This window comes from Eretmochelys imbricata, chromosome 1 (genome assembly GCF_965152235.1).
Source record: "Eretmochelys imbricata isolate rEreImb1 chromosome 1, rEreImb1.hap1, whole genome shotgun sequence".
NCBI classification, from domain to species: Eukaryota; Metazoa; Chordata; order Testudines; family Cheloniidae; genus Eretmochelys; species Eretmochelys imbricata.
The window spans coordinates 350504161-350520899 of record NC_135572.1 but is presented as its reverse complement, the minus strand read 5'-3'; the positions used below and the strand labels follow the sequence as shown (position 1 = coordinate 350520899).

Here is a 16739-nt window from a genome sequence, read left to right as displayed (position 1 = left end):
GGGCACTTAGAATTATGTAAAGAACTGTCAGGGTTCCTTCCCCACTCTGAACTCTGGGTTACAGATGTGGGGATCCACATGAAAGACACCCTAAGCTTATTTCTACCAGCTTAGGTTAAAACTTTCCCAAGACACAAAATTACCCGTATCTGGGATTCAGTATGTTGCTGCCACCACCAAGCGATTTAACAAGGAATCAGGGAAGAGACCACTTGGAGACATCTTCCCCCAAAATATCCCCCTAAGCCTTACACCCCCTTTCCTGGGGAGGCTTGAGAATAAACAAGATGAGCACAGACCAGCCTTGGGTTTTTAGGACACTAAAACCCCAATCAGATTCTCAAAAAACTGAACTTTATTAGAAGAACAAAAAAAGATAAAAGAAACACTCTGTAAGATTAGAATGGAAGATAATCTCACAGGCAGTCAGATTCAAACATAAAGAATCCCTCTAGGCAAAACCTTAAGTTACAAAAAGACACAAAAACAGGGATACACATTCCCTCCAGCACAGTGAATTTCACAAGCCAAAACCAATCTAGCTAGAAACGCATTTTCTAGCTAGATTACTTACTAACTCTATAGGAGTTGGATTGCTTGCTTTCTTGATCTGTCCCCGGCAGAGGCATCACACAGACAGACAAAACCTCCCCCCACCCCAGATTTGAAAGTATCTTGTTCCCTTATTGGTCATTTTGGTCAGGTGCCAGCCAGGTTACTTGAGCTTCTTAATCCTTTACAGGTAAGAGGATTTTGCCTCTGGCCAGGAGGGATTTTATAGCACTGTATATAGAAAGGTGGTACCCTTCCCCTTATATTTACGACAGGAACACATTGGCTACAGTGACGCTGCGTCACCCTAACTGTGTCCACCTAAGCGTTATGCCTCTCACCGAGGTGGATTTATTAGGTCGGCATAGTGGGTGAGTTAAAGTGGTGGGAGGAACAGTGTAGTATAGACATCTTCATAGTTAGGTCGGTATAAGCTGCCTTACACTGACCTAACTCTGTAGTGTAGACCAAGCCTAGGTCTACACTACAGACCTATATCTATATAACTACGTTGCTTGGGGTGTGAAAAATCAACTTAACCCCTCCATATAGACAGCGCTGTGTTGAGGGAGAGCTTCTCCCGTTGACAAAGCCATCACCTCTCGGGGAGGTGGATTAACTACGCCAACAGGAGAAGCTCTCCCATCAGCATAGGGCCGTCTTTACTTAAGCACCATTAAGCAAATGCGCCAGTGCAGCATTTTAAGTGTAGAGCTGCCCTAAGTTTCCCAGAGCTGAAGAAGAGCTCTGTGTAAGCTCAAAAGCTTGTCTTTCTCACCAACAGAAGTTAGTCTAATAAAAGATATTACCTCACCTACCTTGTCTCTACTTTTTCTTGTCTTTTCTGTCAGCTCACCAAAATGATTTCTGTTGATGCCTTAAACTGTAATAGACTGGGGCAAATTTTAAATGCTGAGGCTGTGCCCTGGTAGCACTTCAAAAGGTGTATCTGAAACTGTGGCAGGAAATTTTGAGGTGCAAAGCCTGAAATCATAAGGTTGGTGTATGCCAGGAAATAAGAAGCAGCCTAAATATTGTGGATAATATCTGTCTGAGTCAGTGTTTCCAGTCAGCGACAGATGGTAATGTAGGAAGACAACATGCCCTAAAATGTACTGCTTTAAGAACAGGCACTTTCACATAAGAAAAGGATTGTTATTTGGTTTGGGGCAGGATATGGGGCCAGAATAGAAGCATTTTGGAAGGTTAGGGCCAAAGCATGAAGGATACTGCTCAGTTACATTAGTAGTCCTTTACCAGAAGAACAACATTAAAGAAAGTTTAGACTTAATAGGACAAATGGCTTTCACTTACTCTGAAAAGCTTTCATTTTTTCCTAAGTAAATAACCCCTAAAAAGTCTCCTTAGAAATAAGAAAATATGCTTTTAGCAAAGCAGATGATGCAATGGTATGAAGTTCAGGTTTTTTTCAAGCAACCGTACGTCTGTGCTAACATATCTGTTACATTACCAGTGCTTTAGTCCTGCTGTGGATGTAGTTATGTTGAAATAATGTCTGCAGTAGTAAGGAAATTACTTTCCTCTCCTCGTGCTGCTTTGTTAGCACCAGATACAGTACTTGGGCATTGAAAGGCTCGACTTTCAATTAATAGACACCTGAGTTCACCCTCTCCCACCCCATCGTAAATTTCTGTATATTGTCTGATCAACACACACACAGACACACACACACCCCTTTGTGTCTCTCTTGCTCAGGATTGGTGGAATCCCTAGATTTCCTAGGACCATTTAACCCCTTTGGATGGACATGTGTACAGAGGTCATGTGGTCAGTTTAAGGATAGAACGGGGAGTTTCTCGGTGCCAATCTCAGCTCAGTTGGCTCTTCAGTGTGACCTTGGGAAAGCCACTTTAAAACTCTTTGTGCCTCAAATTTCCCATCTGTAAAATTATGATAATAGTTTGTCTTCACAGGGTCATTATGTGAATTTACTGTGTTTGTGCTTTGATGGTACAGAATCACTATATGGCTTTGAAAAAAAGAAAAGGAGGACTTGTGGCGCCTCAGAGACTAACAAATTTATTTATTTGAGCATAAGCTTTCGTGAGCTACAGCTCACTTCATCGGATGTATTCAGTGTATTCAAGCCTAAGTCAGCTGTATCCAATTTGCAAATTAATTCCAATTCAGCAGTCTCTCGTTGGAGTCTGTTTTTGAAGTTTTTTTGTTGAAGAATTGCCACTTTTAGGTCTGTAATCAAGTGACCAAAGAGACTGAAGCTTTCTCCAACTGGTTTTTGAATGTTCTAATTCTTGATGCTGATTTGTGTCCATTTATTCTTTTACGTAGAGACCGTCCAGCTTGGCCAATGCACATGGCAGAGGGGCATTCCTGGCACACAGCATACATCACACTGGTAGATGTGCAGGTGAACGAGCCTCCAACAGCGTGACTGATGTGATTAGGCCCTATGATGGTGTCCCCTGAATAGATATGTGGGCACAGTTGGCAACGGGCTTTGTTGCAAGGATTGGTTCCTGGGCTAGTGGTTCTGTTGTGTGGTGTGTGGTTGCCGGTGAGTATTTGCTTCAGGTTGGGGGGCTGTCTGTAAGCAAGGTCTGGCCTGTCTCCCAAGATCTGTGAGAATGATGGGTCATCCTTCAGGATAGGTTGTAGATCCTTGATGATGCGTTGGAGGGGTTTTAGTTGGGTGTTGAAGCTGATGGCTAGTGGCGTTCTGTTATTTTCTCTGTTGGGTCTGTCCTGTAGTAGGTAACTTCTGGGTACTCTTCTGGCTCTGTCAATCTGTTTCTTCACTTCAGCAGGTGGGTATTGTAGTTGTAAGAATGCTTGATAGAGATCTTGTAGGTGTTTGTCTCTGTCTGAGGGGTTGGAGCAAATGCGGTTATATCGTAGAGCTTGGCTGTAGACAGTGGATCGTGTGGTGTGGTCTGGATGAAAGCTGGAGGCATGTAGGTAGGCATAGCGGTCAGTAGGTTTCCGGTATAGGGTGGTGTTTATGTGACCATTGCTTATTAGCACTGTAGTGTCCAGGAAGTGGATCTCTTGTGTGGACTGGTCCAGGCTGAGGTTGATGGTGGGATGGAAATTGTTGAAATCATGGTGGAATTCCTCAAGGGCTTCTTTTCCATGGGTCCAGATGATGAAGATGTCATCAATGTAGTGCAAGTAGAGTAGGGGCATTAGGGGACGAGAGCTGAGGAAGCGTTGTTCTAAGTCAGCCATAAAAATGTTGACATACTGTGGGGCCATGCAGGTACCCATAGCAGTGCCGCTGATTTGAAGGTATACATTGTCCCCAAATGTGAAATAGTTATGGCTGAGGATAAAATCACAAAGTTCAGCCACCAGGTTTGCCGTGACATTATCGGGGATACTGTTCCTGACAGCTTGTAGTCCATCTTTGTGTGGAATGTTGGTGTAGAGGGCTTCTGCATCCAGAGTGGCTAGGATGGTGTTTTCAGGAAGATCACCGATGGATTGTAGTTTCCTCAGGAAGTCAGTAGTGTCTTGGAATTAATTTGCAAACTGGATACAGTTGACTTAGGCTTGAATAAAGACTGGGAGTGGATGGGTCATTACACAAAGTAAAACTATTTCCCCATGTTTATTCCCCCCCCCCCCCGGCTGTTCCTCAGAAGTTCTTGTCAACTGCTGGAAATGGCCCACCTTGATTATCGCTACAAAAGGTTCCCCCCCACACCGCTCTCCTGCTGGTAATAGCTCACCTTACCTGATCATTCTCATTACAGTGTGTATGGTAACACCCATTGTTTCATGTTCTCTGTGTATATAAATTTCCCCACCTTATTTTCCACTGAATACATCCAATGAAGTGAGCTGTAGCTCACGAAAGCTTATGCTCAAATAAATTTGTTAGTCTCTAAGGTGCCACAAGTCCTCCTTTTCTTTTTGCAGATACATATTAACACGGCTGCTACTCTGAAACCTGTCATTATATATGGCTTAGCTGGAAGGCCACCTCCATGCCCAGCTGATGGCCATCACTCCCTTTTATCATCCAGTCTGATCATTTGAGGTTGTGAATACCGAGAAAACATTGTTGCTTTTCTTTTCAGATTTTTACTTTTCTCTGAAGTCCACTACTGTCTGATATGGCAGATGACCTGCAAAGAGGTCAGTGCTATGAGTGTGTGAGAAGTAGTGAACACCATCAGTATAGTTAATGTATAGACAGTGCCCTATTCAACTAGAAACTCTTTGTTTGACAGCACCGCCTCTTAGATATATACCTATCAAACATAGCTCTAAAACCACAAGTTTATTTTTAATAAAGAGAACTTTTAATTTGTGTCAGACATGAAAGTACCTCCAATTAATTTGTACTTTGAAAAGAGAACAAAGGGCTAAGTTTAGTTGTCAAACTTCCATTTTTTATCAGAGCTCTTAGCAAAATATGTGGTCCGATGGCTTATATAAGGTTACAAACTGCTTCGCTTCAGTAGCATATACTGTTTGCGTGCCTCATTTCCATTGGTTAAGGGGTGATGGATTTATTTAGTTGTGGATCCACTGTTTCTGAATCCAGTCCCCCTATGTCCTGATATACAAAGAGCCCCAAGGTAGCAGAACTCCCAAATATTGTTCCCTTCCTTTCCATAGGAGCACTGCTGGTAGGACAGGGCTCTTAGCAGCAGAGAGAATAGATGGTATCTGACCTGCAATATGTACCTATGTCTTTATTTGTACCACATCTGTGGTAGTGAGATCTAAGTGGTAAATTCCAGAGCTAAGTGATACATTGCATTTATATGTTACCTTGCCTTTCCTCACTTGCACTCTGCCCACTAATCAAGATCTATCTGACATTCCAAACCTCTACAAAGCTTCTAACTGCTGCCATCCTTTGAAAGAAGAACCTGTCAGCAAAATGTTTCATTTCCCTTCCACCCTTCTTCTTTTAATTACATGGTTCATTCTGCTTTTTGGCCAAATGTTCCGATTTGGCCGTCTGTCAACATTTAAGATACAAAATTTCTGTAGAAGTGCCTTCTGTATCAGAGTGGGCAGCTGGGAATCCCTTTCTGTAGTGCAATCGAGCATCCATTTCCAGTTTACCAGATATATTGTCTTTCACTCAGCTTTCTCTCTGATGTCAGAATTTTTGGTCTCGCTTTAAAGACAAGGAGAATCTTGCAGAAAAAATTGAAAGGGAAAGGGTGCTGGACCTTGTAACTGTTTCCACTGTAGGAGGCGTATTGATGCTCTGTCTACGGCTCTTGCTTTTAGACGCAGGTGAGTACCTCGCAATAGGCTGGGATGTTAGTCTTTGAAAATGAGTCTTGCATGAAGATAGTGGACAACAATATTACTTATTATTTATCTTAAATGTTGTGTCATTGAAGATACTTTGTTCTAAAAATAAAACCCTTGAGTCTGATCTAATGATCATTTGCCATTCTTTAAATTTTTCTTCCTCTCCCACAAGTCATGTTATTTTCTGCAGACTATTATGGCACAACCTTATCCAGTCCCCCTTTGGAATGACACCAGTTAGTTCGCAGTGGACCTAACTGCTGGATCCCACGTGCTCCGAAGACAGATGGGTCTGGTAGATCTGGGTCACTTGTCATCGCTCTGGGTCTTTAAGGCACACTCCCAGGTGCAGACTCCGTATCTGCCACCTTTCTTACAGGGTCATCATTTTAGAAAAATTGGGTGGGGGGTGCGTGCAAAATTGGGTCAGCAGATAGAATGTTATATCAGATGATATTATCTCCTGCAAAGTCTTTGGGGGAAGAGGGAGTGGAAAACATAATGGAGCATACAAACCTATGAAGAATCAAGGGCCAGTTGCTCTCTTCACTCATAGCAAATGATGCCCCTGCTTCCTTGGGACATGAAGCTCTGTAGGCCAGTTGTCTTTGACCCCCAAACAACTGCCGTAGCCCGACCAAGCCCCCAGTTAGTTACACGTCTTCCCTCAGAATTTCCCCTTCGCTGTGGGCACTCTGAACTTCTCAATTAAACCCTTCAGGGACAACATGGCAGGCAAGCAAGGAACGCAGGCCAAGCCTAAGAATTTTTTAACCACAGTCACTTTTAAGAAAGCACCAAAGAGTTACAGATCTTTGCAAAATAATAAACAGTCCTGATACATTCTCTTTCTCTCTCTCTCATTCTGATCTTGCCCCTTTTGTGTGTCCGAGATCTGATCCATGCTACAGACTGGGCAGAGTACCCTCCTGCCTGCTCCAGCCCAGTCTTCTGGCAAGTGGATGGGGCCCCCTTCTCAGAGAAGCCCCCAGGGCCTGTTTTGCCATTGGCCCAGGCTGGGAAATTCCACCCTGAGTCATGTGAGTCCCACATGAAGAACACAGTTGTCCCTTGAGAAGGGGGCAGTTGTTGAGTCGTTCAAAATTGATGACTTTTGATAGCTTTCACACTGATAGTCCTTTCTCTGAGTGTCCCGTATTCCTCCCAGGCAGGGTAGTGTCTAGAGAATAGACTAATTTTGTCTAGTCCAACAAAAGATATTACCTCACCCACCTTTTCTTGTCTCTCTAATGTTCTGGGACTGACAGGACTACAATTACACTGCATATTATCTTGTCTGGGTCAGTCTGGTTTTTTACCACTGAATACAAAATGGCAGTTAGCACACAAAATGGAAGACAGGGTACAAAAATGGAATTCACAAAACGATATGGAGTTCACAATTATGTACAGACATGTCCTACTCTGTCACATGTTAATCGCTGTTTCAGATTTTCAAAGCTGTCTAGGAGATTTAAACACATCTCCTAGGAATTTTAATGTAAGATGTGTGCTTAAATCCCTTGGATGGCTTTGAAAGTCTCAATCTCTATTTTAGGTAGGATTATTACACTTGCCTTGGATTCCAGCAACAGTTTAATATGAATTTAGCCTTAAGATACTGTACGTCCATATTATTCTGGCTTTCACAATGGAAAAACTGAGGTATGGAGAGATTAAGTGATTTGCCGGAGGTCACACAGCAAGACTGCATCAAAGCTGGGAATAGAACCCAGGAGCTCTGCCTCCCAGTCCTGTGCTGTTAAGAACAAGACTATTTGCGACTGCATCGGAGTTGTATCATGCGTATCTAAAATGATTGTATTTTTATTCATAAACTGCTCTGGGGAAATAGTAACCTTATGTTCACCAAATTGCAGTTTAAGACTGTGGAATGAGTCCGGGGGAACAATTGTTGATGTTTTATGTTTTCATTCACTTGATTTCTACCTGTGTTATTCAAGTGTATATACAGTTGAACAAACAATCCTATTAAACACGTTATGCAACCTATTAACTCAGAAAAGCAAAGCACTTTAATATCTAAAACATTTACATTTAATAACATCTTGGCACTGGTGTTCTCTTAACCTCTATGTTGAGCAATGTTGATTTTTCTCGGTGCACTCACATTATGATTGGGGGAAATGGAGTGCTTTTCACAAGTCTAAAATTGCTGACCTCAAACCTGTATTCAATCTGCGCACTTGAAAAGTAAAGAACGTTTAAGCTTAAATTTTTGGGATTCTATCTTCTCTGCTTGGCTTTGAAGCTACAACGCTCCTCTGTGTTTTTTATGTGAAAAGGAGTTAGTGGGCCAAATCCTGTTTTCAGTTATGCTGATGTAAATCTGCAGAAAGAGATCAGAATTCACTGAAGATTTCTAATCTTATGGAGGATTTTACTGTTGCAGTGAGAGAGGCCATTTTCAAAACAATAAAGTGCACTGTACAAAAATAATTATACCGTGAAAAGAGGAGGCAGTATGCTCCAGTGGATAGGGCACTGGACTGGGAGTCAGAAGACCTGGGTGCTATCTCTATCTCTGTTGTGTGAGCGTGGGCACATTGCTTTATCCCTCTGTGTCTCAACTTCTCTATCTGTGAAATGGGGATAAAGTTACTTATCATCCTTTACAAAGCACTCTGAGATCTGAGGTTAAAGAGCGCCATGTAAGAGCTACGTAGTAATATTACAGCTTTACACTTTGGATTAAACCTAACTCCCTGCTTGCCCACCATCCTTAACCACTATTTGTTTCCCTAAATATTAAGGTTTGGTGGCTTTGTTTGTCTGTGCATATTTACTTTTCTTCTAATGGCAAGGCAATAATATTTTGAAAATAAGTTTGTTTAAAAATAAGTATTTTATTTTTCCACTCAGCAAGAACAGGTATTATGTAACAAACTTCCATTGTGGCCCTGCGTGCCTTTGTTTGCTGCACTTTTCTGCATTTATGGCTTCTTTTCTGGAAGTACTTCTGTCACACCCAGGCTTGAACTGCAGGAACATAATCATACTGTAATACACCAATTTATAGCTACCATCCTCCCTTAACGTTCATGGAAATGACATGGCTGAAGCCCCACACATGGAGCTGAGAGAACCTCCATTACATTTTGTGGGAGGGGGGAGCGGGCAGCGTGAGATTTTGCTTGCCACCTCTGCTTACTGCCCCTGTTGTAGTGGCAGAGCATGGGGGCTGTAAAGCCTTGCAGCCTTCTTGGGGTAAATTCTCTTGGCACAGGCATTCTGTAGGGTAAAAGCTTTGGCTTAAAACTGGCTTTGCCTACCTTCCCTACAAGGAATTTTATGGTGTGCTTCCTGCGGGTACAACACGAAATCTTACCTCCAGTCTACAAACCCTGCCTATGTGTTTTTTCTCTGCGTACAATGTAGATACGGTTCATGCATCCATTGAGTTGTTCTGTGTATAACTTACGGATGGTCACAATGGATTGAGCAATGTTTGATCAAACAAAATTAAAATTGCTCTGAGAAGCGGGTGGCTGGGGAATGTAGGTCCACACTGCAGCCTGAGGTGTGAGTGCAGCCCGGGTAGCTATGCTAGCCTGGGTAGAAGTAGCAGCATAGGTCCGGCAGCACAGGCTTTAGTGTAGTTTGTACATACTCACACGGCTAACCCGCTCTGAAGCCTGTGCCCTGCCTCTACACTGTTATTGTTACCCATGCGGGTGCAGATGAAGCTAATGTGGATATGTCTACCTGTGCTGCAGTCACACCTCCGATTGAAGTGGAGAGAGAGAGAGTGTGTGTGTGTGTGTGTGTGTGTTTTCCCCCCGTAGGTGTTAAGGTGCCATACTTTCTTCAGTTAAAAATAGAAGCTGTATTCAAATTGGAGAGGAATGGGGAGGAGGGGGGATTTCCCAGCCTCCAGTTTTGTTCATTTCTCTGATCCCATGTGGATGTCTTCACAGCTGAATTTTCTCTCAGAGCCTGTTCTCTTCTTCTCCATTGCTCCCCATGCTGGTCAGGCATGACTTTTTGCAATGTGTCCACACCAGGGTGATTAAAAAGAGGAAGACAGCATGATTTCTTTCAGAAGGGTAGCTGTGTCAGTCTGTATCAGCTAAAACGACAAGGAGTCCTTGTGGCACTTTAGAGACTAACAAATTTATTTGGGCATGAGCTTTCATGGGTTAAAACCCACATGAAAGCTTATGCCCAAATACATTTGTTAGTCTCGAAGGTGCCACAAGGACTCCTCGTTGTTTTTGCTGATAGAGGGCTAGCCATGTTAAGTCTGTATCAGCAAAAACAACGATGAGTCCTTGTGGCACCTTCGAGACTAACAAATGTATTTGGGCATAAGCTTTCATGTGGGTTTTAACCCATGAAAGCTCATGCCCAAATAAATTTGTTAGTCTCTAAAGTGCCACAAGGACTCCTCGTCGTTTTAGCATGATTTGTGTGGTGGTACTATTCCTACACAGCTCTGTCACCGTGAAGCAGCTCATATCCAACACTACTTGTCTCTGGAGGCTGACATTAAACATTATTGTGGAATGAGTAGTGGAGATGGGGGCCTCTGGCTGTAGAACAGAGCACTGTTCTGGTCCTGCCAGCTTCCAGTGGAAAACACTAGAAACTGCCAATGGAAAGCATCTTCATTTGCTGCCTCAGCAGTGAGGGGCTGTGGAGACTGAAATTTTCTTCTCTCTGCTAAAGGTGGCACCTCAAGGTCAGGGTTGATACATGATGAGTTCAGCATGGAGAAACATGTGTTGCCTCTGGCCATGCAGATCCTGGTGTATATTTGTGGATGGATGGATATCATACAGAGAGAGAGAGAGAGGACTTCAGGCTCCAGAGTACTCAGGTGGTCACTGTTAACAAGCAAAATGTTTAAAAACAAATCTTCTACCTTTCTCTAATATGACTTTGCCAATTGCTCTGACTCCTGGGGTTGGCATCTTTTATGAACATGAATGCCGCACAACTTATGCAGCAGCATTGTGATGTTCCATCGTCATGCCACAACAGGTGGCCTGCATGAAATGAAACCTGCAGCTTGAACTCAGAAAGATCTGCTCGTATTTAAAGCTGCCATACTCACACCAGCCCACCCCCCTCTCCAGCAGTTCTTGTTTCGGAGAAATGTTCTGTGATTTTGAGATGACTGTAAATGGGCAAATATCTGTTTTCTTTCTGGCCTGGGTGTCCTCAAACATCAGCTGGTAGGAAATAAAATGGGGGAAAGCCTTTTGGGGGGGCAACTCATCTTCTGTTAATAGGCAGTGAGATCTGCATGTTTCCCTTTCACTTGTGTGATTCATTTCCAGTTCCTTATTTCTTGCATGTTGTGGTTTAAACTAGTTAAATTAGCTAGCAGAGTGACCTTGCTTGTTCTGTGACCAAAATAACTAAAGGGCTCTCCCTCTTAATCTCTGAGGTCTCCTGTGTCAGTTTTTGGCTTTAAAATAATCTAGGTTGTAAAAATGTACTGTAATAATTCTTTGCATTTGTATGGAGACTTATACCTGAGAATCTGCAAGCCACATACAGATATTAAAGACTTGATTGTTCCCTAGTGAATGGAGTAGCCACTGCAGCCAGAGTACTCAGGAGAGATTTTGGTTAATTGAGCCATACTTACGCTTCTGGGCGTTTCCAGGCAGTGTACAGAAATGTGCCTGCTGTACCACTCTGAAAGAGGGAGGACTCTATTCTAGCTTGTTCAAAGGAAGATGAATCTGTGGTACCACCCCGCACTATCTCCTTTCAGGCATATCTAGCTATATTAGTACTTTTATGGTACCCATCACTATAGTGACAAAGCACCTCAGAGTCTTTAATGCAGTTACCAACAATCAAGTGAGGTTGGGGAGCGCTGTTAGCTCCATTTTACAGGTGGGAGAACTGAGGCACAGGGCAACTAGCTCCGTAGAGCCTGCCTGTAGCAGAGCAGGGAATTGGACACAGTTCTCCCAAGTCCTAAGCTAACACCCTAACCCCTGGTCCAGTCTTCTTTTCTTTTTCTATGGGGGTACCAAAATGGAGCAGAGCCTGTACTCTCCAGGTGCATGGTGAGTAGCCTCTTTCGCAGGAGTATAAGGGTGGGTGGAGAGGCCTATTTCAATTCCCTCCAGTCCCCCCTCCCACCAACATCAGGTTTAGCCACAATTAGGTCCTAATTTGCACACAATCTTTATAAAGGTACGTAAATAGTATTACAGCCATTTTACAGGAGGCTAAACTATGGTTCAGGGAAGTTAAGTGACTTTCCTGACAGCATGGAGGCAGTCAGTGATAGATCCAGGGGAAAAAATCAGGAATGTTGATCATCAGCCACCGAGTCTAGTCATGTGACACTTTTCTCTCAGGGCTTGATCCCGTAAAGTTCGAAGGGGACATCTACACTGCAGTTAAAAACCCATGGCTGGCCCGTGCCAGTTGACTTAGGCTTGGGCTAGGGCAGAGGTTCCCAAACTGTGGGGTGCGCCCCCCCTAGCAGGGCACAGAGGAACTTTCAGCGGCGTGCAGCAGGGCCCAGGCCAGCCCCCACAGGCGGCGGAGAGGGAGCGACACCCAGCCCTGCTCCGCTCCCAGCTCTGCTCCGGCCCTTCCCTCCCCCCACAGACTCCTGGCCCTGCCCCAGCCTGGGCCCCACCAACTGCATCCCAGCAACAGCTCTGACCCATCTTTAAAAAAGGGAAGAAGGAGGATCCTGGGAACTACAGGCCAGTCAGCCTCACCTCAGCCCCTGGAAAAATCATGGAGCAGGTCCTCAAGGAATCAATTCTGAAGTACTTAGAGGAGAGGAAAGTGATCAGGAACAGTCAGCATGGATTCACCAAGGGCAAGTCATGCCTGACTAATCTAATTGCCTTCTATGACGAGATAACTGGCTCTGTGGATGAGGGGAAAGCACTGGACGTGCTATTCCTTGACTTTAGCAAAGCTTTTGACATGGTCTCCCACAGTATTCTTGCCAGCAAGTTAAAGAAGTATGGGCTGGATGAATGGACTATAAGGTGGATAGAAAGTTGGCTAGATCGTCGGGCTCAACGGGTAGTGATCAATGTCTCCATGTCTAGTTGGCAGCTGGTATCAAGTGGAGTGCCCCAAGGGTCGGTCCTGGGGCTGGTTTTGTTCAATATCTTCATAAATGATCTGGAGGATGGTGTGGATTGCACCCTCAGCAAGTTTGCAGATGACACTCAACTGGGAGGAGAGGTAGATACACTGGAGGGCAGGGATAGGATACAGAGGGCCCAAGACAAATTAGAGGACTGGGCCAAAAGAAATGTGATGAGGTTCAACAAGGACAAGTTCAGAGTCCTGCACTTATGATGGAAGAATCCCATGCACTGCTACAGACTAGGGACCGAATGGCTAGACGGCAGTTCTGCAAAAAAGGACGTAGGGGTTACAGTGGACGAGAAGCTGGATGTGAGTCAACAGTGTGCCCTTGATGCCAAGAAGGCCAATGGCATTTTGGGATGTAGAAGTAGGGGCGTTGCCAGCAGATCGAGGGACGTGATCGTTCCCCTCTGTTTGACATTGGTGAGGCCTTATCTGGAGTACTGTGTCCAGTTTTTGGCCCCACACTACAAGAAGGATGTGGAAAAATTGGAAAGAGTCCAGCGGAGGGCAACAAAAATGATTAGGGGACTGGAACACATGACTTATGAGGAGAGGCTGAGGGAAGTGGGATTGTTTAGTCTGCGGAAGAGAAGAATGAAGGGAGATTTGATAGCTGCTTTCAACTACCTGAAAGGGGGTTCTGAAGAAGATGGATCTAGACTGTTCTCAGTGGTAGCAGATGACAGAACAAGGAGTAATGGTCTCAAGTTGCAGTGGGGGAGGTTTAGGTTGGATATTAGGAAGAACTTTTTCACTAGGAGGGTGGTGAAACACTGGAATGCGTTACATAGGGAGGTGGTGGAATCTCCTTCCTTAGAAGTTTTTAAGGTCAGGCTTGACAAAGCCCTGGCTGGGATGATTTAGTTGGGGATTGGTCCTGCTTTCAGTAGGGGGTTGGACTAGATGACCTCCTGAGGTCCCTTCCAACCCTGATATTCTATGATTCTATGACCCTAGCCCCACCCCAAGCTGCGACCCCTTAGCACAGATACGTTCCCAGCCCCAGACTCGGCCCCCTTTCCCCGTCCATGTCCCCTCCCCTTCCTGGGAGCCATGGCCCCTCTCCTGGCTCCAGCTCCAGGAGGGGGGGCTTGGACAAGGGCAAGGGGGGTGTGACCCTGAAAAGTTTGGGGACCTCTGGGCTTGGGGGCCGTTAGGGCCCTTCAGTGCGGGAGGGTTCCAGAGCTCGAGCTGCAGCCCCAGTCCGAATGTCTACAACACTATTAAATAGTCCAGGGATTGGCAACCTTTGGCATGTGGCCTGTCAGGGAAATCCGCTGGCGGGCCTGTATGGTTTGTTTACCTGCAGCATCCACAGCTCCCACTGGCCGCGGTTCGCCGTTCCAGGCCAATGGGGGCTGCAGGAAGTGGCATGGGCCGAGAGAATGTGCTGGCCTCTGCTTCCCACAGGTTTGCTGATCCCTGAAATAGCTCCTTAGCCCAAGTCCCGCAAGCCTGCCTCAACTGGCACAGGCCAGCCATGGGTATCTAATTACAGCGTAGAAATACCCTATGTCCAAATCGAGTATCTAGGATTGAATCCTGTGAGGTACTTGCTTCTGGAGCAACTGCCAGGGATCATACTGAATAGTGTTGGATTTTACTCTAATTTTTTAGGGCCTGTTCCATAGCCTGTTAAGTCAATGGAAAGACTTTAGTTGACTCTGGGCTTTGGATCAGGTTCTCAGTGCTTTAGAAAGATCTCACTGACTGCAAGAAACTTTCATTCTTCTTTGGTCCCCATTATATGTGTAAGTTTTTTCTTTTCTCTTTTTTTAAATACATGCATATAGCTCCTTGTCAGATTCTTAGGGCTCTGAAGCGCTCAGGATTGCGTAATTATAATGAATCATCAACTAACAATACAATGAAAGTAATTTAGAGCAAAGGTACACCTTGTTTACTCATGACGCAGTTGTAGCCTTCAGAAGGAAATAGGACAAAAAGCTGACATTACTTCAACTTTGACTTGCCTGTGAGAGGTTGTTTTGTGCTGGACTTTGAATATATCCACACTTGAGCACCTGAAATTTACGCAGAAGAGTTCTGTGCAGTGAACAGAATTTTGCATGAGTCACTGGTATCTGGAGTTCCATCCATACGGGAAGGGTACGTTTGAAAACGCAGATGGACTTCTGCTCTTTTTTTGGTAACTGTTGGAACTGCAGGTTTAGCATAGACTCTCCGGTGAAATTTACATGTGCAACTGATGCCAGGAAAGGGCTGAGGAAATACCGACATCACAGGTACAAGGATTAAAGTGGGGAAACTTTTTCCCTTCTTGTCATTAGATATGGGCTTGATTCTTCCCCGCGCCAGCGTTACTTCAGTTGAGTCAGTGCTGATTTACATGGTGAAAGTAGCTCCATTGAAATCAGTGGAATTACAGTCCTATAAAATTGATGTGAGGTGAGAACTGGCCCTTGTTTCCAGATGCTAAACTAGCTTTGCGAAGAACCTTAATATTGAATAGTTTTTTTCTCAGTCTGTTGCCTGCCTTTTGCCTTGAGTGTGAAACTGATCTCTAGCAAAATAAAATGTAATTATCCTCTTTATATCCTCGTTTTAGATTCCTCTTCAGCACAACTTGTTCTGTTTGCTTGTTTCTCAGTGCTAGGTAACTATTTTTAACTCACTGCATGCCTGCTGTCTTTCTCCCTTAATATATTTAGGTAACCATAGGCCTGAGTGCATAGGCCTTGTTCGTGGAAAACTCTAAATTTGACAGGAGTTTTGCCTAAGTGCAGACTTCAGGATTCGTCCCCACAAACTACTGTTCATTCATAATCAAAGGAAGTGGGTCAAATCCTACAATGCTAGCTGCATGATTTGAACCAGTTTTTTATACATACCTAGAAGTTAGCATATCAGCACTATCTTAGCTCAGTGGATGGAAGGGATAATAACCTGGTGACTCCCCAACCAGGCGTGGCAGGGCATAGGAGGGGGAGCGCTGCCTTTATAGAATGATCCTCCCCCCATCCTTGCCATCAGGACCCTGCAAATAGGCCCTTGGTAGTGTTGAGGACATGGAGAAGGGAGAAAGGATGGACGGGGGGTGGGCGACAGAGATACTGTATCTCTACCGTAGTCCTGTGGGGATTTGCTGTGGACCATCTGAGTATTAATTTAGGCACGCTTGCCATCTGTGATATGGCTCTACCATAGGCTTCAGGGGGCAGTAGCCACCTGGCCAGCAGTGTGCTATGAGGGTATGGGGCAGGCATGGAGCCCCAGAAGCAGTGTAGAGGCAGAAGGCCTGTGTGTGGGTAGTGCTTTCTTGCCAGCATGTTCCGTAAGATATGTATATTTTATGGATCAAAGTCCCTTGTCCTGTTCACATGGAGAATGATATCGTCCCAAAATGTTTTCTTAAATAAATCCACTCTCCTCGGTACGGGCCTCCCTCCTCTTCACCCTGAAAATGTCCCTTGGCATGTGACAGCCCTGTTGTTTCAGCATCTGTGACACAGCAGCCCTTTGAACAGGATGTGACTCCCTGCATACTCCGCTAGCTGTTTCATGCAGAAACTCTTCCTTTGTTCTTAAGGAATTAAACCACAATTAGGCACTGAAGCACAATCATACTGTGTCTCGATATCCCCACCCTTTCTGTGTTACCGCTTTTCATATCAACTCTGTGCAGTCCATCTTCCTTGTTTGATTTCCTGGTCCTAATTCACAATGTGGCACCTCCATTCTTGAGTATGAGTCGTTCAGTGGGTACAGTCAGCATTCTAATATTGCTCGGAAAAGTGACTAAGGCCTCTTCTCTGGCCTACATTTTGGATGAGGTGGTAGAAATGCATGTGAAAGCTATT

General features: G+C 44.6%; 1 protein-coding gene across 6 annotated transcripts in view; it reads left to right on the top strand.

Moving 5' to 3' along the window:
* Positions 1-16739, top strand: part of LOC144276727 (uncharacterized) — a 300539-nt gene that overhangs the window by 116870 nt on the left and 166930 nt on the right. For 3 of the 6 annotated variants that reach the window (XM_077837018.1, XM_077837019.1, XM_077837012.1), the window contains exon 3: positions 4614-4671. The exons of the other annotated variants lie outside the window; for them this stretch is intronic. In XM_077837018.1, the coding sequence (XP_077693144.1) occupies positions 4650-4671 (22 nt within the window). In that variant the 5' untranslated portion in view covers positions 4614-4649. The remainder of the gene's footprint in view (positions 1-4613; positions 4672-16739) is intronic. 6 annotated transcript variants of the gene reach the window in all.